At 38.4% G+C, this 23,090-nt stretch overlaps 1 protein-coding gene across 5 annotated transcripts in view; it reads right to left on the bottom strand.

Moving 5' to 3' along the window:
- The window catches only part of Cblb (Cbl proto-oncogene B), a 173,928-nt gene that overhangs the window by 55,469 nt on the left and 95,369 nt on the right, over nucleotides 1-23,090 (bottom strand). For all 5 annotated transcript variants that reach the window (XM_021184356.1, XM_021184357.2, XM_029470507.1 and 2 more), the window contains 5 exons: nucleotides 19,565-19,721; nucleotides 14,849-14,970; nucleotides 11,068-11,205; nucleotides 9,613-9,700; nucleotides 7,922-8,053 (listed from right to left, as the gene is read on the bottom strand). In XM_021184356.1, the coding sequence (XP_021040015.1) occupies nucleotides 7,922-8,053; nucleotides 9,613-9,700; nucleotides 11,068-11,205; nucleotides 14,849-14,970; nucleotides 19,565-19,721 (637 nt within the window). The remainder of the gene's footprint in view (nucleotides 1-7,921; nucleotides 8,054-9,612; nucleotides 9,701-11,067; nucleotides 11,206-14,848; nucleotides 14,971-19,564; nucleotides 19,722-23,090) is intronic.

Below are 23,090 nucleotides of genomic sequence, written 5' to 3'. Positions count from 1 at the left end.
AAGATTAAAAGAAACAAGATTGAATTCTTCCATTTTGGGTAATCTCCTTACTTTGATCTTTTAACACTAAGAAACTTTTAAAAAATCTAAACCTTCCTAGTTCAATTTTACCAAAAGAACCTTAAACTTACAGGACCATTCAATACACATTATCACCTGGATGAAACCTCGCTACTGTAATGATTAAATTTTGTACTGTGTGTATGTATCAGTGTTTCTGTATAGATCTACATTATATCGGGTCATTCAAAAAAGGTAGCTCTTCATGTGTATGCTGAAAAAGGAACTCATGTTCTCTGTAACAAGAATGTGTGACAAATGAATGGAAAGTAGAATTCTGGGCCCTATGTGGACATTTCATTCCCAATACACTTTAAACAGTGTTGTAGCAAATTAACATATAGAGTATACTGAATACATGTATGTATTCAATGCCCACCCTGAACAATGATCAGTCCATGCCTAGTCTGTTTCCTCTATGCCTTCATGTCTTTCAGCTGTCTATTATTTTGAAGTACACTGTATAATTCATATACACATATTTTAGTATGGATGCCTAACCGCAAGGCACATAACGATCTGAGTGCAACTATCGCAACTAAAATAACGTATTCCCAGTCAATCATAAAGCTGTACATTTGCTAGTACAGTGACTAGAGGCTGTAATACGTTTTATCATGCTCTCACTTCCAGGTCTATCATCCTGCAGCGTTGGCCAAGGACTGTTTGAATCTACGCTACCTCTTTCCTCCTAAGATTGACTGACTTTCCCGTGGAGAGAGGAGGAGGTGATAGGCAACAGCATCCAGACAACACAAGAAAGCCTGGGCATGGTTGGTCTAAACCAGGACTTAAGGTCTTTCTCCAATATGTTTACCTGGCTGTTAATGTGACCCTTTTTCTTAGATTTAACATATGTACATTTCGGGGATGTTAAATGTCAACAGCTACACTGACTACCCATATCGATTGACAAGTGGCTCACACTGACTGCAGTGTATCCTCTGGTATGACTTCACCCATCACTCTTTGGCTTTCATTTAACTACTGTCATATGCAAATGAGGCATAGCCATAAATTTTCAAATGCGGCTTTGGTTCCTCTGCCCTAGTTTCTGTCATATGGTTGATTGAATACAGATGAAGAATGTCTAGAATAGACACATAACCCATCAGGATGGTGCGTCGATAATTAAAATAATGTTCCTGTCAACATATACTTAGGTCAAGATCGAAGAACATATGTTACCGGAGAAGAAAGAACAATAAATAATTTTGTACTTAGTCCTGAAGATGTTCACAACTTGTGAATGTCAGGAGGAAGTATTTAAGATTCCTTCTATTCTAATTGACTCAGTAGCTTTCACTTCCCTAATGTAGAGATACTTCAAAATTTAAGGTGAGAGAAGTTACTAGTGAAAACTAGTTACCTAAATATTACCTACATAATATATCCAAGATATAGTAATTTAGATTTATATACCATCCATTAACACCATGAATTAATATACATAAACATAACTTTAGGCCATAACAATCCAATGACAGAAAATACAGAAAAAAAATAACGAAGAAAACAAATCTGCTTTACTATAAACAGTCTTTAAGCGTGCAAGTGAACATTGCAAGTTGAAACTATTACCAGAATCACCACATTGCTCGCTTGTTTCTCTCTCTCTCTCTCTCTCNCNCACACACACACACACACACACACACACACACACACACACAATGACTCATTGTCTCTTAAACGTCTTAAGATAAGCATTACACATGTAATTTATTTGCTTTCAGAATTATTAGTGAAGCACTGTGACTAACAGCAACTTGCTTTCTTTATAGAGTGTGCTGTATCTGTGTGTGTTCCCAGAGCTGGGTAGATGAAAGCCAGAAGTCCGTGTTGGCTTTCATAACAGTAGCAAAATGACAGTTATGAAGTAGCAAAGAAGTAATTTTAAGGTTGGGGGTCATCACAACACGAGTCAAGGGTCACAGCATTAGGAAGGTTGACAGCCACGGATCTACAGTACCCTTCCCATTGCGCTATGCTTAGGGTCAGCAGACATTTGACTTAACACTACCAACTTTTAAACGACCCATGAGGCAGCAGAGATGGCTCTGAGGTTAAGAACATTTATTGCTCTCGCAGAAAACCAGGGTTCAGTTCTTAGCACCCACATGGTGGTTCACATTTGCCTGTAACTCTAGTTCTATGGGACCCAATGTCATTCTCTGGCTTCCACAGATACAGCTGTGACACACAGATAACACACAGGCACAACATTCATACACATAAAATAAAAATAAATCTTCAAAAAGAACAGCCCACAGTAGAGTGTTGGTGTCAACTAATACTGTTCCCAAATTGTCCATTTCAGTTCTCAAATACACTGTGACCCTGTGAGAATCCGTCTACTAAGTTAGCAGACTTAGGCTCTAGTGTTTGTTCTCCAGGATTTTATTTTTGCTGCAGTGGGTGAGATGGTTCTACAGGTACAGGCCCTTTCCTTCAAGTCCGCAGACTGGAACCTGTCTGTAATCCCACCACTCCTGTGGACAAAATGGGACGTGGAGACAGGAGACTGGCCAGGAATCTGAGGCCTGCTAGACTGGGCACAAAGAAGAGGGTCCCTGCCTCAGCAAGGCGTAGGGAGAGGCCAGCCTCTTCAAAGGCTTCTCTGATTTATATCCTCAACCTTGTTCCGCCCCTCCTCTCAGACCTGGGTACTCCTCATGCCTGCTCCATTGCTCTAGCTCAGGAAAACTCCCAACTCCTTCAGTCCCGCTCCAGAGAAAAAGAAGCTCCAGTCTATTCTATCACACGAACCCAGAAAAGACACAGTAGAAGTCAAAGAGAGAAATGTACGTTTGAAATGGTCTTAAAGGCAAATATTGTTTTAGTTTTTGTTAAAAAGTTTCAAGAAGGGTAGACATGTGAATGTTGCTTTTAAAGTAAGTCAGAATCATATCTGTTTCTCACTGAGACATAAGCAGTCTTTTTGCCTCTCCACAATGCTCTATTTGATCATATCGTATTAATGCAACACTCAGATTTGAATGTACTCACTGTTTTCTTACAACATTTTGGACACAGAAAAGTCTCCTGCAAATGTGTCTGAAGAAAAGTCTAGGGGAAAAGCCATAGAAGTTAAGTTTTCATTTAATAAAACTAGGGTTGTTGGCAGAATTCAAAGTATAGCTGCCTAGCATTGACAGTGATCGCCCTTTCTATGTGAGACAGTTAAACTCAGTTTGCTGTCTGTGTCATCTAAAGTGCAGACGTGGTTCAGCAGAACTGCTTGTTTGTTTTTGTTTTGTCAAAAGAGAGACACAGTTCCTTACCTTACCCTGCATGCAGTGCTGCTGCTGGGTTACTGCAGTGTTTTACAGACGGTGCACAAAAGGAGAAGATGCACTCGGGACTATACATGGAAATGTTTTCTCAGCCTCTTACTGACAGGTGAAAGTGAGAGGGGTGCCCGCGAGCTTTACTGATCAAGAGTGAAACAGAGAAGCCGCACCCAGAGAAACTCAGCTTCAAATGCTCCAGAAAGCATATTATTTAAATTACTTGGTATTCTGGGCAAACTCTTCCGTGGTTATTCAATTTATCAAATAACACAGATGTTTCAGAAAATGAAAAAAAAAATCTGACACCTCTCTGGAGGCATGACTAATAGGCCATTATGACAGCAATTAAGGAGCACCCACTGACACACTGTAACAGCAACCACTACTGTGCCTTTCTGAGGTTTGCTGTTAATTACATCAAATTTACGTCCCCAATGAATTGAAGTTAAACTAAAACAGGGCATCAAATGAAAGACAATTTTAGTGAAGAACAACTTGCTAAAAATGCACTTTCTTGAACACATTATAATTTGTAGTCCAGGTTCAATGTTCCCTGTTGGATGCTGACACATACATCCTAACTTCTTGGGAGGCATGCGTTTCCCTAAAATCATTTTCATATCAGCACACCTAACCAAAGAACTGTAAAGTTAGAGGAAACGGTTTCATGTCCCTAATGAAACCTGCAGGAGAAGCGGATACTCGTGTCAGGTAATTACTGGTCGTCATCCCATCTATAAAACGTCTAGCAGTGAGTTTAAAGTAGAAACTACCTCTGAACTTCCTTTTTGCTCAGAGATTGCTATAGAGACACGAGCTGCTCCCGAGATCCTCCTTAAAACAACAGTCAAAGCAACAGGCTTGACTTCTCGGGAGCAAATGCTGATGTGCCCAGGGTGTTCCTATCAAAGGGTGTTGTTCAACGATGGATTTGTGCTGTGCATGATTTACCTTAAAAGCTTAACTTTTTATAAGGCTGTAACAGTGGAAAATCTCATGAAGTAAAACTAATAGCTTTAAAGAAAAAAGGAAAAAAAAATGACCCTGTACTGTATCATTTTGGAACACAGGCAAAGTAAAAAGACAGAGACATCTGTTACAACCTGCCTTTCTTTCAGCCCAGAACTCCAACACTCAGAAATCTTCCAGTAAATCTGTAACTTTAGATTCAAGGTTTGACGATATATTACAGAAGGAAAGAAATGTTCTATAGCTGTGCTCTGCTCACGCACACACCATCAGTTAAATCCAGTGAGCCTCAAACTGAGACTCCCAACAGGGGGTTGTTACTGAACGTTTTTTCACTATGTTTTAATTGAATTAAATTTGTAACACTTGTTCTTAATAAAGGAAACATTTTTTAATAGCCTGTCTAAAGGATCACACAATATTGCTGCTCATGCACTAATTGGAAGGCTTTGCACACTGATAACCTAGTCAGCAGGGCATATTGAGTGGTATCTGTATGTGGATGTAGGAATGCCCCTTACCTCATAGTAGACACCTTTACTGATTATCGAATTTTCACTAGTGATATCCCGCTGAGATGCAATGATTCCAGACTGTCACTTTAGGAATTTCAAGCCATGTCCAAATGACAAGTTATTTAAAAATGAGGAAAATGTGCATCAGACATCACTGCAAATATTTCTTGAGAGAACACAGTAAGTTTCCACTTACTGCCAGGTCTTGTGGCCATCTGTGCCAGAGGTTAAGCTAGTAGCAGAGGTAAATAACAGGGTACAATGTCTACAGCACAGAACACATGGATCTGTGGCTACAAGTTTCCAGGCACATTTTCAGGGAGAAAGGACACCAAGGTCTCTGAAAGGTAATGCCTTCTCATGAAGAACTAACAGTCTAGAACAAGCACTCCATGAGGTTTTCCATCGATGATTACAGTACTGTCCAGTTAGAAGAATCTCATGCCCCACCCCCTCCACTTTCCTTCATAGCATCTGACCTGAAAATCAGCATTGGGTAACCACCTACATGCACGGACATGAACAGGCAAAGCGATCCCTGTATCAGAAATCCATACTCTAGACTGCAAATGGGTAGACATTGGCATGTTTACAATATAACCAGGAAGAAGCTTATGCAGTTGTACAAACTGAACCAAAACGTTTATTAAAATACTATTTTTGTGAGGAGATATCAACATGTTGCCAAGTTTTCTTTGTCTATATGCAAAAGCTGACCATCTGTTTAGGATAACAGTACTCACTAGTGGTGCAAGTGTAATTTAACGGGACACTTATTTCGATTTCATGGACACATTTGAAATAGTTACCTTTTAAAATTTTTCTTAAGAAGTTATTAATTTACTAGTACTTTTTCAAATAACGTCTACTGATTTCTTCCTGTTTCCAGTGCTTGATCGTGTACACACTTCCCCAATTTCAAACAGTGAAACTGAGGAGTTAAGCATTAAAAGGGGAAACAGTAAGGGCTAATAATTTATGAACACTACTGGACATATCTACATGTAAGGTCTCTAACATCAATATGAAAATGTATGCAAGGCATCCGGGAACTGATTATCAGCTTGAAAGAGGAACTATAGGCAAAGCTGTGGTAACGTGAGGGGCAGAGCATCAACAACACAGGAGGAAGAAGCTGGAACAAATCCCATGTCCCATGCCCTTTTGTGCAGCAGACTGAAACAAAGCTTTACAAAAAGCTGAAAAAATTGATAAGCAGCCCTTCAAAAAGTATACAGAATTCACACACTTTTTCTAGTTTTACACTGTAGCATACAGTTTTAAGACCCACCTTAGGCTACAAGGTAAGTTACATTTGTAGAGTGCATTAAACGATAGCTTTCATTCCAGTCAAGCAAATAGTTAATGTTAAACCATCTACCTTCCCAATAGTAAGCACAGCACTAGATCAAACATGTCAGTTCCCAGAATGCATAACATGGCCGTATTGCAGATTTGAGGCCCCCCGGTGTGCACTATCCTAAATGTATGCATCCCTTTCAAAAAAAAATAAAAACAAACAAACAAACAAAAACAAAAAAGAAGCTTTCTTCCCCCGTCTCAGGAATGCATAAGAACTGTATTACTAGACCAAAGGGATACAACTTGCCTTCTTCTCAGTTCAGCACTCATCCTCGCATCCTGCATGTGTGTCAGGTGAAGCAGACCTAAATACCAGGGGAGGTGAAAGGTCAACTGCACTTTGTACCAGTTCACCTGAAATGTCCTAAGGTGCAGAAGAATCTGACTTTTGGCAGCAAATCAAAATTTATCGCAAGTCAGTTTCAAGAAGCCCCTCGCTAAGTTTACAGAATGATGGCTGTTAACAGACCCAGCAAGGTGGGTACCCATTGGCTGAGAACAACTCTTCCTGATGTCACACAGAGTCCCTTTCTTCCTCCCTCGAAGGTGCAGATTCATCTTCAAAATGAATAGATTGCAAGGAAACTTAAGGAAACATACATACTAAAAGCATGTCGGAGAGGACAGCCCTGGAGATGCTGAGCAGGTTGACTGGGGTGATAACGATGCCTGTGAGCTCACAGAGAAGTATGTGAATCAGCTAGAAGTATCCCATCAGCTAGACTTCACTGTCTCCTCAACACCCCCTTTTAAACTCTCTTCAGATAGGGATTGAAATTGTGAAAGTTATTACATCTTTTCACCAATCCACAAGTTGCACAGGTACCATGACCTTTGACACAGCTCTTTTCATACTCCTCGCTCCCCTACTGCTCATTTCCCCTTACATCGGAAGTTCAGGGTTAGAAAATGGTGGCCAAAGAACGAGAGGACTGAGGTTTAAAAATTAAGTGTTTTGATTGCCAAATTACAGCAACATACTCCTAGTTTTAACAGGGCTCCGTTAAAGAACAAATTGCAAGATGGCGTGATCAAAATAGTTAGCTAAAACTGGAATTGTGTCAAAATAACCATTTTAAATCCCCAACTTTTGCAATAGTTAAACCACAACAAAAAGAGTCATTGGTGGGAAAAACAGCTTTTCCATGGCCTTATTCTAAAACACTGACTCATTTTGTATTTAGTGACACACTACCCAGGGACAGGAAGGAAGTTAGTCTTTGATTAAGTTTTTCAAAACTGGAAATTGCCTGTTTGGGTAGAAACTGCTTCAAAGTCACGTTTCTCTGATTCCCCTGTTTTGGTTTCATGAAAGCAACCATAAACACGTGTGAGACATGACCCATGGCTCAGGAGAAGAGAAATGTGATGGACGGCAGCAGCATAAGATGCATCTGCTGTGGTCCACTGAGCTTCAGAATCTTCCCAGGAGCACGACGTGAGCTGGCTGGAAGCGCTCACCTGGTAAATATTCTCTCTTGGCGTCTTCATGACACTAACGGCAAGACGGATGCAGAACCTCTTACAATCAACAGGAACTTAAGTTACATGCACGTAAGAAACAAAATATAAAATGTAGCAAAGCTATCAATTTTATGCATTCAACATAGTAAGTTTTTTTTTTAAATGTAAATTACTACTTTAGATAAAACAGTTCTGAGTATTGCTTCCTGAGTCAGTAAGATGTCGAAGGCTGAGAGGGGAAGTGTGAACGGGACAGAGTACCTGCCACGCAGTAAGGCACGAAGTGCACATCAGATGCCCGCAAGGCTCAATCTTGACATCTTTGTCATTCTCTGCACAGATCTTGCAGAGCTGAAAAGTGGAGCCCATTTCACAATACAGTTCATACTGTTCCTGGAACACAGGGAAGAAGGGCCAGTGGTTAATGGTCTTCTAGCATGAAGTAGTCATATGGAATTCCCTAAAATACAATGACTTACGATAAATATCCCACACTTGAACTTGTCAGAATTCTGTTATCATTTAAGGACACATTTTAAATTGATATTCACAATTTGGTCTAAAAAATCAATTCTTACAACATCTGAGCTCTTGGCATCAATTTATATGTACGCTTTTCTTTCTTAACACTCTAGGTTACTTAATGTTTTATGCTATTACTTTAAGAAAGAACTTGCTTTAACAGCAACAGGCAATACCTACAGTTTTAAGATGGCAATATAAATGACTTGGTCTTTTCTTTTTTTCTTGTTTTCTTTTCTTTTTTCTCTACACTGTCAAATTGAGTAAGTGTTGTCTGGATGTTACATTTTATTTCTTAGGCATCTTTAGGAATCTGAGGATGAAGAACAAGCAACGTTCGTTCCTCATGTGTGCGTGCTGCCTGACTTACTGTAGTCTACAACTTCGAGCACAGCGTTCGGTCACCATGAGGTTTCAGGTATTGCTCTCAAATTCAAGAGTAATGGCTGATTACTAAAACTTTGTAATATTCTAGTTGTGCATACATATACACACATACATAAATGCATGCATGGTTACATTAAAAATCTCGTCCACTATGATATTTGCCAGATATATAGTAAACTAAATAAGGACAAGGAAATGAAAGAAAGTGGAAAAGAATTATTACCAAATAATCCATGACAAGTTATGATTGGTTGTGCATCCTGCTCTAGCAATGAGATTTGCCTGAGTCGGTCTGCAATTACAGCATGCTCAAGTCACGAGCAGGGAATTTGCTGCATTCTCAGGAGTAAGACTATTTTATGTGAAACTTTAGGTAGCGCAATATTCTGGAAGATTTATGTACACTTTCATTGATTTATTTTATTTTGTAACACTGGGGTTCAAACTAAAGAGCTCAGGTATGCCAGGAAGGTGTTTGTCTTCTAAAATCATGCCCATCCAATTTCATTTTACAAAGTGGATTCAGAAAGAGGAGTGCTCTCATTAGTATCCCTTTATACATATTCGAATGTACATTATAAAACTGCTACACATCGATAGGAATGGCAGTCAAAAGCCTTCCATGAACAATACTGGTGCCCTCTCACACTGCAGCATATCAAGACTGTGGACACTAAAACCAATAAAAAACTTTCTACCACCTTTGACCTTTACTGCTTATCAATGTATGAACATATGAACATACTTAAAATGTGTTTCTCTCTCTCTCTCTCTCTCTCTCTCTCTATATATATATATAGAGAGAGATAGATAGATAGATAGATAGATAGATATAGATATAGATATTGGATTACAAGCATTATCACTAACAACACAAAATGTATCTCAAAGAAATCATAAAATTTATTCATATTCTCAGAATTCCTAATGTTATCATGTTAAACACTGGGGCATGCTTTTGAGCACAATGTAGGTAGAAGTTTACATTTATTTCTGGGGTGGTATAGATATGTATTAATTATCTTTCCAAAAATTCTCCTTACCTGTGTAACTTTTATATGATCGTGAGGTGTAGGTTCACATAATCCGGTTAAATCAGGGTTATAGCTTCGCCCATCAGGATAAAGATAACTGAATTTAAATAGAGACCATATTATTTTAATATATGAGGCTTCAGTGTGTTCAGTCTAATCAGAGTACTCTATATTTAAACTCACGTTTTCATTTGTCCTTTTCCCATAAATCAACACCATATTCTTGCACTTCTTTTTTCAATTATAGGAAAAGCATAATATAAACTAATCTGCTATATAATATTTTCAATTAAAATCAGTAATATAGTCCTCATAAAGTTAAAAGTTAATTTAGTAGTGAGTTATAGCCTATTCTAAAACCGTTTAAATCAAGCTCTACTTGCAGATTGTTATATACTTTCTTGGAAGCATCAAACTGCATCATACTTATTACATGTTGAAAATTCCAAGAGAGAAAACAGATGTAGGCCATAGCTATGGCCTGAATAATGGAGCTCTCCCACGGTGTCCTTTCCCAACGTCCCTGTCTTTCTCTCCTACTCTGTCCACTCCTGCCAATAGGCACACATATGTACAATGCCCAAATATGCACCTTGTAATATGTGCACATGCATGTCAGAAAAACTGGAAAGTATGACAATTCCACAATGCACTGACTTCCATAAAGCCACACAGACAGGTTTGCAGATCAAGGTTTTCTACTAAGAATCAAACTTGAGCTAAAGCTACAATAAGGGATTTCCGTTCATAAGTATACAGAAAGTCATTTATTGTCATTAATTATCATTTTTAGTAAAACATGACCATAATGTTATTGCTGGTATAAATAGTTCAATAAAAGTGACTAGAACCCACAGTTACTCCTGTTGAACATTTTTTATATTGTAGAGCTTAATAAAAGTTTAAAAGTGCACAGTAATGACTATTTTAATGAAAAAGTCTGCAAAATGTTGATGACAAAAGAAAAACCTTCTTTAAATGAAGTGTCTACGAACAGTATAGTAATCGATATTAGAAAATTCTGCTAGACAAGGAGAAAATTGGAGTTATAGGACAGAATATTCTCACACAGTAACAGACAGAGCAAAGAGTTTTCTTTGACTTAGGAAGAAAAAAAAATCTACTACTCAGCACAAAAGACAGCCTCAAATTAGCTTTACACAAAATAACAGAAACGAAGTACTCTGAAGTAGTAATAGTTTATACACATATTTTAAGAGTGCCTTTATGTTTTAGTAATGCTTTTTGATGCTCAGATGTATCTGCTCTATATAATTATGGTCATAAAATTGCAGCTTAGGCATGAGTAACACACTGAAGGCACCACTACTGCTTCGTCTTAAGGTAGACCGCAAACTATGAGATCATTAGCCTTACTAGCCTGCTCTTTGCCCATGGTATGATCTATGCCCAGACAGTTTCTAGTTATGAAATTTGCAAGTTGAAAGAATTGCTCATACTTACAAGCCTTCCCTGCTACCATCAATCAGGGCTTGAAACAGGGGCTTGTTATGAGGTATGGTTTGTAGGATATTGCCGTCCCCAGTCACATAGCCAATGGCCCATTGTCCCAGTCGAGTGCAGCTTAACCGGAAAATGTAACTACGAAACATGGTAAAGATGTTCGTTCAAACTCAAGGAGGCATGCCAACCAGTAAACAGTTTGTTAATACTTTGTCTTCTTGAGCAGCATCATTTAGAATTCCTGATAGAAATTCCTATCCTTTCCCACAATCTAACCCTACTGCACGTTACTGTTATCAATCTGTGTAAGAAACACTGATAATAATTCTTGTTCATTTAAGGATCTCCAGAGTTCTATTTAAAATAAATGAGGCTGGAAACTACCAAGAGATTTATTACCGCCCTCAAAGAGATGTGTGGGGATGTGGCTGCTGTGATAGAGCTGTACATAAATCACCTTTGGAGAAGGATAAAATGAAGCAAATAGCTAAATAATTAATTTATCCACCATGGAAACTGAAACAGGAATTCAATATATTAGTTTACCATTTAGGCATTGAAATTTGGTCATAGACTTGTTTAATGTTTTCTTGCAAGCCTTTCAGTGATTCATCTTTAAACAAATTTCAAAAGAGCTGAACTATATCAATTACAAAGCACACGTGATAAATTCATAGCTTCTACCCAACCTGCCATTCAAATATTTTCCAAAGGCAGCGAACATAATTCAAACACCGGTCATTCAAATGAGTGATAAATCTCTTAAATTAAATTCCAATAAAGGGAGATACTGGCGTTGATTTAAATCCATCATCATTTATTTATTTCAGTACATTATCCCGCTTTGTAGGATTGAATGCCACTCAATCTTGCAATCAAGATATTAGGATCTGGACTATACAATCTGTCCATCAATCAGACCAAAAGTAAGTCATCCTAAGACCTACTGGCTATATTTAAGTTGTTATATGAATGCATACGTCAGGGGGGAAAAGCAAGAAAAGTTTCTCATGTTTTAGTTATTGATAAATAGAGTGCATTAAAAAACTTCATATGCTGCTATAGTTTATCATACAGGATGGTTTGTTGCTACATTAAATAAACTCCATATGGTGAAGAGTACAATTACATTTCAGTTAATAAGAAAATCAGGCTGTGAACAAAAAAAAAAAAGAGTTTGTTCAAAAAGTTCTCAGAAGGGGATTTTCAAATTAGTATATACTGATGCCCCTAAGTGACCCTAATGATAAAGTATTGACATATAAATTGCTGATACTATTAATCAGAAACAGAGAAATATTTTCACTCAAATCAGACAAATGCTACTTATGAAAATTGTTCTCAGATAATATAGAGTGTTTAATTATAATCCGGAAGATCACTTGTTACATTAAGGAATGTAAGGAGCTGGAGAAATAGCCCAGCAGTTACGGACGCTTCCTGTTCTTGAAGAGGACCTAGGCTTGGTCCTCAGCAACCACACCAAGGTGTTTTACATCCCCTGCAACTCCAGGTCCAGGATATGGGATCCTCTCTCTGACCTCTAGGGGTACCTGCATACACACGGTGTTCATACCTACACTCAGGAAATCATTCTTCCCAATTGGAAAAACTTACGAAAAGTGCACATAATACTTTCAAATAAAGAACAAAATGTAGAAATCTCAGAGATGGTGGGACCTGTGTATTTTAGAAAACACGTTGAATGTGATGCTAAAAGGAAATGTGCAATTCCAAAATTCACCACTTAATATTTATGTATTACATATAGTATGATATGTATCATATTACATATTTCATTTTATTTATTTATTTATTTTTAAAGTAATTGCCTATTTATGCATCTTGAATATTTGTGAAATTGTCTTTCTTTCCTGCATTGTTTCATGATGGCGTTTCTAAAATCAGTCATTACAGAGGAGTTTAAGCCCTCCCTACAAAGTGTGCTATTAGTAACACACTGTGAGAGCCACAGATGACAGTTAAGAACGATTTATTTCTCGCAGCATTCTGCTCGATTCCATTTGCTCAACAATGTTTAAGTCATTTGCTGCTGACCCTCCTGTGGGTAGCTGGTCTCACCTCCCTTAGAAAGAAGTAAACTTACTTTCAGCTGTTGTACCTTGTTCTGCAAAATGGGGTGATGAAAATAATCTGATATATCTGTGCCATAAGGTGTCTCATGGTTGAAAGCCACTCAATACTAAAAGGCACTAAAAGATGAATTTCTTAGATTCCTACTTCTTTGAAGGGTGCTGAATATCAAATGCAGGCCTTTCTGCATGTTCCGTAAACATTCTTTTTAGGGCAAAAAGCTAATGATTTATTAGTTCTATATTTATTTATATATAATATGTAGTATGAAATATATCATATTACATATTTCACTTTATTTATTTATTTACGACAGATAAATCACTACTGAAGGAACCAGTGTCCTTGGAATGGAATTAAATGTTTTATTTTTAAATGTGAGGCCAGAGGACAAATACTTTTGAAGAGAAAGGGCTGCTTAGATGGATATTTTACAAAGCAAGTCATTATCTGCTCATAAGGAGGTTTTCTCCGTATTTTAAATAGTAAAAGCACAGTGCACATACTGTAATTTGCTTTCTAGTATTGGTTTCATAAACTGAACTTTGAATGAAGCCAAATGATTCATCTAAACTTTGGAATATATGAAAGTTAACTGACCCCTGCTCTGGGTCCGCAGAGTCATGTCTGTAGGTTTTACAGAGAGGGCTTCAATGGGACGCTGACTGGTTTTCATACCACCAGCCTCTTTGAATATGTGATATTAAATCTTTAGAAACATGAGCATTTTCATTATCAGAGAGGAATTAAAACTCTTGGCTTTGACTTGAGACGACTGTGTCAAAGGCCAAGCACAATTATTCTAAGTCAAATAAAGATGACTAGCAGAAATATAGACTTAAAAAAGAAAACATTTTCTCATAGAAATGGAACAGTCTAATGGTACAGTGACCAACTCTAAAACATAACGTCTTCCAGGGAGTATCTCTGATGTCACTGATATTGTCCCCAGGACTATACCTCCTATGGCTTAAATATTATTGACTATTGCTTAGATATCATTGATTGTGTGCCTAACACATATTTAGGTGACACATGTGTGAACATCCTCTGAGCTGAGAAAGAGAGATTTTTCCAGTCTCTTATTTGCCAGTGAAGGGTGATTTCTTCGATGATGCCAGCAGAACTGACTAGAAACCAAGCCCTCTGACAGTCACTCGGGTTAGTAATTTGAAAAGCAAAACACAACACTTTGAAGGTGTAAAGAAGAGGGTCATACCAAACTGACAAGGGCATGGGAGTAGTTTGGAATGTAATCATAAATTCATACTTTTATGTACTTATCTGAATATTTATTCTGTTTAATCATAGCTGCTACCTGAAACTACTCAACACTGTGCTAAAATAATGCACACAAAAGTAAACTACTTTTGTCTTAAGTATAATACTCAAGTGTTCAATTATACATCCGTAAGTTTGAACAGGAACACTGTGTACCCAACACACTACTATGAAAACATCCCAGACGGATTTGAGAAAGAGAACTGAGGATTACAGAGTCTTTAAATTTACTAATTTCCTGACTTTTGACAATGTCAAAAGTCAACGTAAGGGCTCAATGAAAATGCACCCTCTCGGTCTTCCTGCTTTCCCATACTACCTTGCCTTTGGAGGCTATGGCTACTTCTCAGAGCTGTGAACAGCAGGGCGTTTTCTCCTTAAGCAGATCCTCCAGATTAGTGCTTACCTTCCAGGCTTGGTGCTGTATTTCTGTAGCCGAGCTTTAACTTCATCATACGTGAGAAACGCCATGTATCCCGGGTGAGTCACAGCTAAGAAGTTCCAATTCCGTAAAATAGAGCCCCAGGGCTAAACACATAAATAAATGGAAAGCAATTACCCAGAGAACACATGCCGATGACACTGTTTCTCATGTTTAGGGAAAGAAAGGCTCTTTGATAATTTTTAAGTAAATATAAGTATTAGATCAACCTTTGTAAACAATGACAAATAGGCAATTGCTTTTTGGTTTTAAAGAAACATGTTTAAGCAGAAAACATGTTTCTTAGGAGTACAACAGAGAGGACAAAAGGAAAACTAAGTAGACCACCAATAGAGAATTTGTGATCACTACGAAACTAAAGATTGACCAACTGGCCTTCAGGTTGGACCTTGGTTGTCTTTCTACATGTTGGCAGCACTGTTACTTGGCTTTTCTTGGTGTAGCCCCAATGCCCTTTCTACCAGTCTCAAATACAAAACCCTCCTCTACCTTAGGATCCTTGAATTTTCCAAATCCCAACCAATCAGCTGACTACCAACTCTTCTTCAATGAGGCCCTCTTAGACCCTCCTACCTAAAATTATCTCTCACCATAGTCCTCATCTTTCCCATCTGTTCTGTCCACTGCTGCCTCATATAACAGGAAACCATATAACAGGAAGCCACGTTACAAAAGTTAAGTGTTCTGGAAAAGGTTACACAATAACCACAAGCCACATAACGCCAAGGAGCATTCCTGCGCTGCTCAGGCCTGGATCCCAGTCACCCAGGCAGCATCACATACACGGTCATCAGGTTGCTATGGTTGCACCTCGGCAGGCTTGCTTTAGAGGGGAGGCTCCTTCTGAGATGACAGGCTCCAGACCCCACACTTGCTTTATCCTAGCTCAGTTAATGGACCTGGGAAAGGTTTGAAAGGAAGCTCAGTGAGAGGAAAACTTTTCACGAAAACATGTGTTTCCCATCAATCTCTCTTAATCTAATTAGGTGTCTCTCCAGGTACCACGGCAAGAGACAAGAGGCAGCCAGTAACAGGCAACTTTGCTGTGGGGTGTGGATGAATCATCCCTGCAATACTTTCAAGGCTGAAGCTACATTTATCCCAGAGCACTGGCAGCTTACTCCATCTGTTCTGCCAGACACTTCACTCAAATCTTCTAAGTTTAAAAAAAAAAAAAAAGGGAGAGAGAGAGAGAGAGAGAGAGAGAGAGAGAGAGAGAGAGAGAGAGAGAGAGAGAGAGAGAGGAGGTGTCTCATGTCACCAACTTCAAGCTGCTGAAACAGGCACCCGGCCTTGATTACACGAGGCAAGTTCTCTCGGGCTTTCATTTGTTTTGAAACTTGTTCGTGTTCCTGGCATATAAGGCAGAACTCTGCAAGGACCTTGTCCCTTACAATAAGAATAACAAGAAAGAATAATTTAGTAATAAAGAGCCATTTAGTCTTTTTGACTTAACAAGAATACTCTTCAGGGAATTTCCTCGTCACACTGACACAACTAATTGGGCTAGAAAAGAGCACCAAGAACACTAGCAGCAGAGACGCTGGCCCTGCACTTGAAAACTACATCATGTTTTTAATTTTCTTCTTAGGGCTTGACTGAAATTGCATAAAACAATACTTGGGAAAATATCAGCACATGTCAAAAAGGCAACTGAGGAATGACTGCCAAGCCAGACACTTCAGTTTTCATTTTATCGTTTTGCTCTACCATCTATGGAGGACAAAGCTAGAGGGAATAGCAAACAAACACCAGAGGCTCCTTACATTAATGTCCGCATCCATTCTTGAAATTATGTATTGTTTTTAATCCGAAAGTTTAAAGAGAACCAATTACCAGATCAAAATACAACTAAAAACAAAAAACAAGATGAAACTGAAGGCTAGGCCATCCCCAGAGATATTAAGCCAGAGGGCAGCTTCTTATTGCAGAAATATTTATGTGATAGGAGGTGTCAGTAGTGTTGTAAAGGCAACAAATTCACACAGTCGGAGGTCATCCCCGCCCCGCCCCAGCCCCAGTCACCAGCTTAAAGTAGGAGAAATAAATGCTTCAGAGAAAAATAAAGCTTTAATTATTTTATAACTCACTTGTCTGGGATTTAAGGAAACCCTTTTTCCTCACAAAATTCTGGGAGGCTGTTAATAAACAACAGAATGTACTGAGGTACATTTAAGAGAAGAAGCACTGACTTATGCTGGAAGAAGGGTCTCAACCAATCTAGTCAGACTCATTTGAAAGCTGGGTATCACTGATGGCTTCCTTCTTTTCAGATATTTATCTATCCTACTACTTCTTGAACTGACACTTTAACTAAGAGGTTCTCTAAAATATCCCTTCCTTATTCTACACCTGCCACACACACTATCTCCCAGTGGCCCAGGGTTCTCCTGCAGTAAGGGAAATGTGAAAAGAAACCAACTTGCAGCTTTGGGGAAGGGAGAGGGGGAGAAGATCCTGAGATTCACTGCATGACGATAGTATCTTCCTATCAATTCCCTTTGGTGACCTGAAGAGGAGAAAGAGGAGGGAAAAGCCTCCAGCGAGAAGAGGAGCTAGGAGGACCGCCCAAGGCTGCCACTTCCTTCTCAGCTTCACAGCACTTGCTTCAGTTCCCTGTAGACATAGGATGAGGATGGGAGGAAGCAAAGGCGACTTGGTCCTATACTTCCTGTACCGTTCCCCACTTCATCTCTTGGCTTCTTCACTGCTTTCTAAACAGCCATGCTACTCTATTTCAGACCCCAAACCTCATAGGACAAATTTCTTATTTAAAGCCATGTACGATGATTATGGTTGAAGTATTTAAACAGTGAGTACATTCAGAGGGAATGAGAAGTCCCTCTGAAATCAGAGGACTCATCAGACTTGGTGAGTCACTGATACAATGGAATGTTTGCAAATGACTGCCAATCATCTGCCCAGGTGAAAGGTCATCACAGCTGCTACATTACCTATGCCTTCTCTTTCTTGTTCACACCCCAGTAAATACACACAAGATAAGCAAACCTCAGAATGTTAAGGCTACTTGGCCATTTTTAAGTGAAACTACATATAAGGTAATGTAAGATAGGCACCTTAAAGTAGTCAAGTGGTGAGGGTGAGCATGTAACCAAAATGAAGTTGTCTATGCACAGTTATGTGTAGAGGAGGCATTAGAGACTTGACATCCACACTAAAACATCATCTGCAGTCGTCTCCCTCTCTCTCTTCTCTATTAAAAGTGAAGCCTTCGCTCTTCAAAATGATCAGAAATCTTTAAGTCAGGAGCTTTAAGTCGTAATTGATTACTATTGAGTAACATGTTTTTCTACAAGGCTTATTTCTATCTTTTGAAATTACATGCTACAGTTGTATTATAAAAATAATTTTAAAATGGGCTTACAACATATATACATCAAGGAGAACAACCATTAAGCCACTAGAAACTTAAAAGAAACACATACACTGTACAGTATTTAATTTCTTATTCCACATACAGTGTCGAGTCAAGGTTTCTAAATTGTGGTAAAGTAAAATTTACCCTGTGTTGTTAGCCAGAGTCTGTCTCCTCTTACTAAGCTATGTTAACTTGAGCCCATGCAGTGTTTTCTGGTTACAGAAATCATTACATCAGATTTTTCAGCCAGAGGTAAAGCAAAAATTCCATAATATGTGAAACCTAATGCCACTCTCATAATCTAACAGTTTACTTAATCACATTACAATCAGAATATATCATATTGAAGTTTAAAATAATACTTTAGCATACAAATAAGCTTGGTTTCTAGTCAATTTTACTACATTTACTATAATTATCATAACTAGGATTGTCTTCATTTTATAAGGATGATTTTATTTTGTAAGTGCTTGAATTCAACCCCATAGATAATATACAAAACACAACTTTGTTTTGAAGTTTGTGAAAACACAAACTTTAATTCTTTGCATTTAGAGAAATTGGTTTTGATATATATACGAAATAAGAAAAGAAAAAAAATACTGTTTCAGTATTATGTCACTTGCTTTAGAACATCATGTGAAACTAATATTGAAAACACACAAAAAAAGTTATTGGAAAAAGCAAAAAAAAACAAACTGAATAGATTTTATAAATTAATATTAACATAAAGTTGTGATATAATATCATACAGGAATTTTAAAATATACTGATGAAGAATACCTAATGGTATGGAAAAATATTAGTTACAACTGGTTGAAAGGGAAAAGCAAGTTGCAAAGTGCTGTAGGACCATAATATATATACTATGTAGATAGAACAGTGGCCTGTTTACTGTTTATCTTCTGATCCAAAGAATGCCATGGCCAAAGAGGTGTTGGGATACATCTCTGGCAGACACCCACCTATAAAGTTTTCAATCTAGCAGCCATTGGGCTAAAAGGCTAACAACGTGAAAGAACAGGGAATTAAAAACAATTCCTCCCGTGATTCATGAATGCTAACAAGCAACCTACCAGGATCACATAACCCGATATACAAGCTTGTCCCAGAGGACTCAGTCCAAACGTAGAGGAACGACCAAGTGCTTACATTAATAAAATGACTGGCTAACAAGACTGAGGTTGTTGTCCATACCTTTGTGTATACTGTGTATATAAGAGAGAAAAGAAACACATACAGAGCTGTGGAAGAAGGGAGGGAAGGAGAGGCTAGATAGATAAAATAAGGGTATATCTTACCTGAAATAGCCTGGTAAAAATATCAAATTCAAACACTGAGATGTAATCATTGCAAGTTAAATCAATGGTTGACTTCAGAGCCATTGCTTCCAGGCCAGAGCTGATCTGATGGACCTCATGCAGGCACTGTCTGAAGACTTTCCATGGTACAATAGTTCTGCGCAAGGGAAAAGGAGGAGTCAGTGAATCAGGGTCAGCGGCGGCAGAGCCTCACGGCAGCACAAGGAAGCCATAACATTAACAGTATCGTGTTTGTTTTGGAATAGTTGAAAATATGGTTCATGATTCAGGCTCCATGGAATATGCTCACTTGATTATTCTGTGTTTGCTAAGAATCCAAGTTCATGGATATCCAGGTCATGGATATCTAAATGCATATCAAACAGAGGGCACTGGGGTCCAAGTGTTAGCCACCCTGAACTCTTTATTTGTATGCTGAAGATAGATTAATCATCAATTATCAACCCCCTCCCACCTCCCAGATGCTTTTTTTTTTGTTTTTTTTTTGTTTTTTTTTTTTTTTTTTTTTTTTTTTTTTTTTTTTTTTTTTTTTTTTTTTGGTTTTTCGAGACAGGGTTTCTCTGTATAGCCCGGGCTGTCCTGGAACTCACTGTGGACCAGGCTGGCCTCGAACTCAGAAATCCGCCTGCCTCTGCCTCCCGAGTGCTGGGATTAAAGGCGTGCGCCACCACGCCCGGCTCCAGATGCTTTTTGTAGGGGTGAAAACACATGTTCTTTGACCTTTCGTATGAATGCAACTAGAAAGTGTCTTTCATAAGTGCAACCATCTTGTAGGAATTGGTTTATTCTCTTCGTACCAATCAATATATCTGATTAAATATCATACAGCAACAGTTTCAATAAGCCATGCACTGACATTCTTCAGAACTTTTGAGGACCAGTGAACAGATTCAGGGGAACATCTGTCTCTCCCTGTTAGAACTCAGCCATTCCCAGCCCTTGCCCACCCTCCTTCCCACCATGAAAATCTGTAACACCCATCATTTGTTTCTTAGCAACCTTTCCTCCTTTCACCATGCCAAGTTCCTACTCATGAATAGATGGAAGGAATAAACTATTCATACTTTAAACATTTATATTTCAGTCTTCAAAACAGGACACAAGAGCTATATGCATGTGTAAGAAAGATAGTACATGTTTAAATCTTGAGTTTTTCTTTACCATTGTCTCTGGAGAAACTGAGAAGAAATGAGCGAAAATTTCCCTGGCCTCTCTCAATCCCCATTTTCTCACTAAAGATCACATACAGTTATAACTTGAATATTCTGAATTACTATCATTATCTACAGTAATCAAATGTTAGCACAGACTATGTCATTTAAAGGGCTTATTGTCACAGAGAATTTGGAACCTAAATTAATCTGTGGGCCTGGGGAGGGGCCAGAGAATGAGCAATTTAAATGAGTTTTAAAGTGAGTGTTGATTCTGCTGGTCTCTCAGAGCCACTGATGGGCCATACCTATCACCTGGCAATGCTGCTGGAGGCACTTCATTATGGAAAGGCCTAACACCACCTCTGGCTTTGGGGGACATACACTTTGCAGGAAGGACTGATAACCCTCGATGATCCAAATGGGGAAAATAGAAAACTGTGCTGATGGAATGCCCAACACAAACCAGAGGGATTACAGAGTAGTGGAGGAAGTAGCCTGAAAACAAAATAGCAAGACAGGCCTGCACGAAAGCTTAGGTGTGATGCACCATTAAAGAAGAAAGTTAAGATGCTTAATACCTCAAAAGACTTTAATCTATGTATGAAACAAACAGGAAACCACAGAGAACTGACGAGAGGCACCACATCAGAGGCCATTTAGGAGAAACACACGTCAGACCCTGATTAAAGGTTACAAAAGGTAATGTCATAGGAGCACAAGGAAAGTATTTAGCAATTTTAGGCAGTTATTGATTAATAGACACGTGTAGATATGTAGTTAGGCCAGCTGCATTGCATGACCATGAAAGCATTGCCCAAGAGGAAAATATTCCTTTCCCAAATTAAAGTTTCCAATACTTAGCAGACACAGAGAACTAAAGTCATAACATGCAGAAGGGAAAATGGTGATCAAAGAAGTACTAATTTCAGAATGACATAGACACAACTTTTTTCGAGAAAAGCACAATATTATTTTATTTGAAAAGCATAAACTGTAAAGAAACTGGCCAAGTGGAAAAGTTCACTCTTTTGTGTGTGTAAAGTATAAAGTCAAAACAAAGTGGTTGTAATAAACATCTTAATGTCACCCTAAAATCATCATATCCAATACTTAACATCCATGCAGATTATAACCTACTTTGAATATCTCTGACTTTCCAGAAGAAAATATATATTTCAGCTACTTCTAAAATTTTCCTCCACCATACAACTGCAGAGCAATAATTTCCAACATAAAAAGACACATTTCCACACTAGCTGTGTAATGAGAGTTGATCATAGTTCATTTGTGATAAACCCTAAGCTCCAAGTACATATTCATTAGAGTCTTAATTAAAGCTGGAAAAGAAGGCTGAGAAACCAGAGCATTATTTGGCTGGTTTATTACACTGGATCATTACTGTATCGTCCCTCCACTTTTGTGGACTCAGCAGATTCCTAGTGTAGGGGGTGCTAGGAGGCCTGGGGGCAGACTAGCTTTACGAGGAAAGAACAGAAGAAAAATGCAAAGATATCTTTAAAAGAAAGAAAAAATACAGAGTTTTGGAACTCTTGCACCTTGGGTCTACTTCACAAAGTTGAATATCAATTGCCATAAGATGATGCCAGAGGGAGAATATATTGATGGCGAAATGTTTCACAGGTATCTGTGAACTTGTTTGTCTTGGCAGTGACCGAGGGCAAAGAGGAAGAAGAGAAGCAGAGGCAGAGAGAAGCACAAAGCAGCCAACTTGAGCTTTGGTATCTCACAATCCCAGAAAATTTACTTTCTTTCATTTGCCTCCTGTCATTATAAATCACACTAGCTGCAGGCAGAAAACCATCAAAGTATACTCGGAAAGTATTTCATTTTTATAACATATATTTAATTTCTGTGCATATGCACACAAGTGAGTGCATCTGGAGAGTGGGGAGGTGTCTGAGGACAAACTGTCATAGTTGATTTTCTCCTTCCATAATGTTGTTCATGGGGATCAAGCTTGTCTGCAGGGCCATCTTACCTGACCAAACACAATGTTCAATATATAAGGCAGGTTAGACAGACCAGTGGGTATCCAGACAATTGCTTCAATAGTATGATCTCAGACTCTTTAAAACCTCAGTAAAGATAAGAGCTGTGATTCCTTCACAGCTTAGCACTGCTCACATACAATACAGAAATCTTAAGGATTTAAAAAAAGGTAAAGTTGTTTCATATAATGTCCAGAGAAAACACCATGGTAAATAAGACTATGCTATCATTCTCTTAGTAGGTGCCATATCTCAATCCTTCTAGAAAAAAACAAATATCCTTTGATAAGTAAGAAAGAACACCAATCAGATGCCAGAAAACATAACATAAAGGGGGTCAGT

The sequence above is a fragment of the Mus caroli genome, chromosome 16 (genome assembly GCF_900094665.2).
Source record: "Mus caroli chromosome 16, CAROLI_EIJ_v1.1, whole genome shotgun sequence".
Classification (NCBI taxonomy): domain Eukaryota; kingdom Metazoa; phylum Chordata; class Mammalia; order Rodentia; family Muridae; genus Mus; species Mus caroli.
The sequence above is the reverse complement of the archived record's forward strand: the minus strand, read 5'-3'. Positions and strand labels throughout refer to the sequence as shown.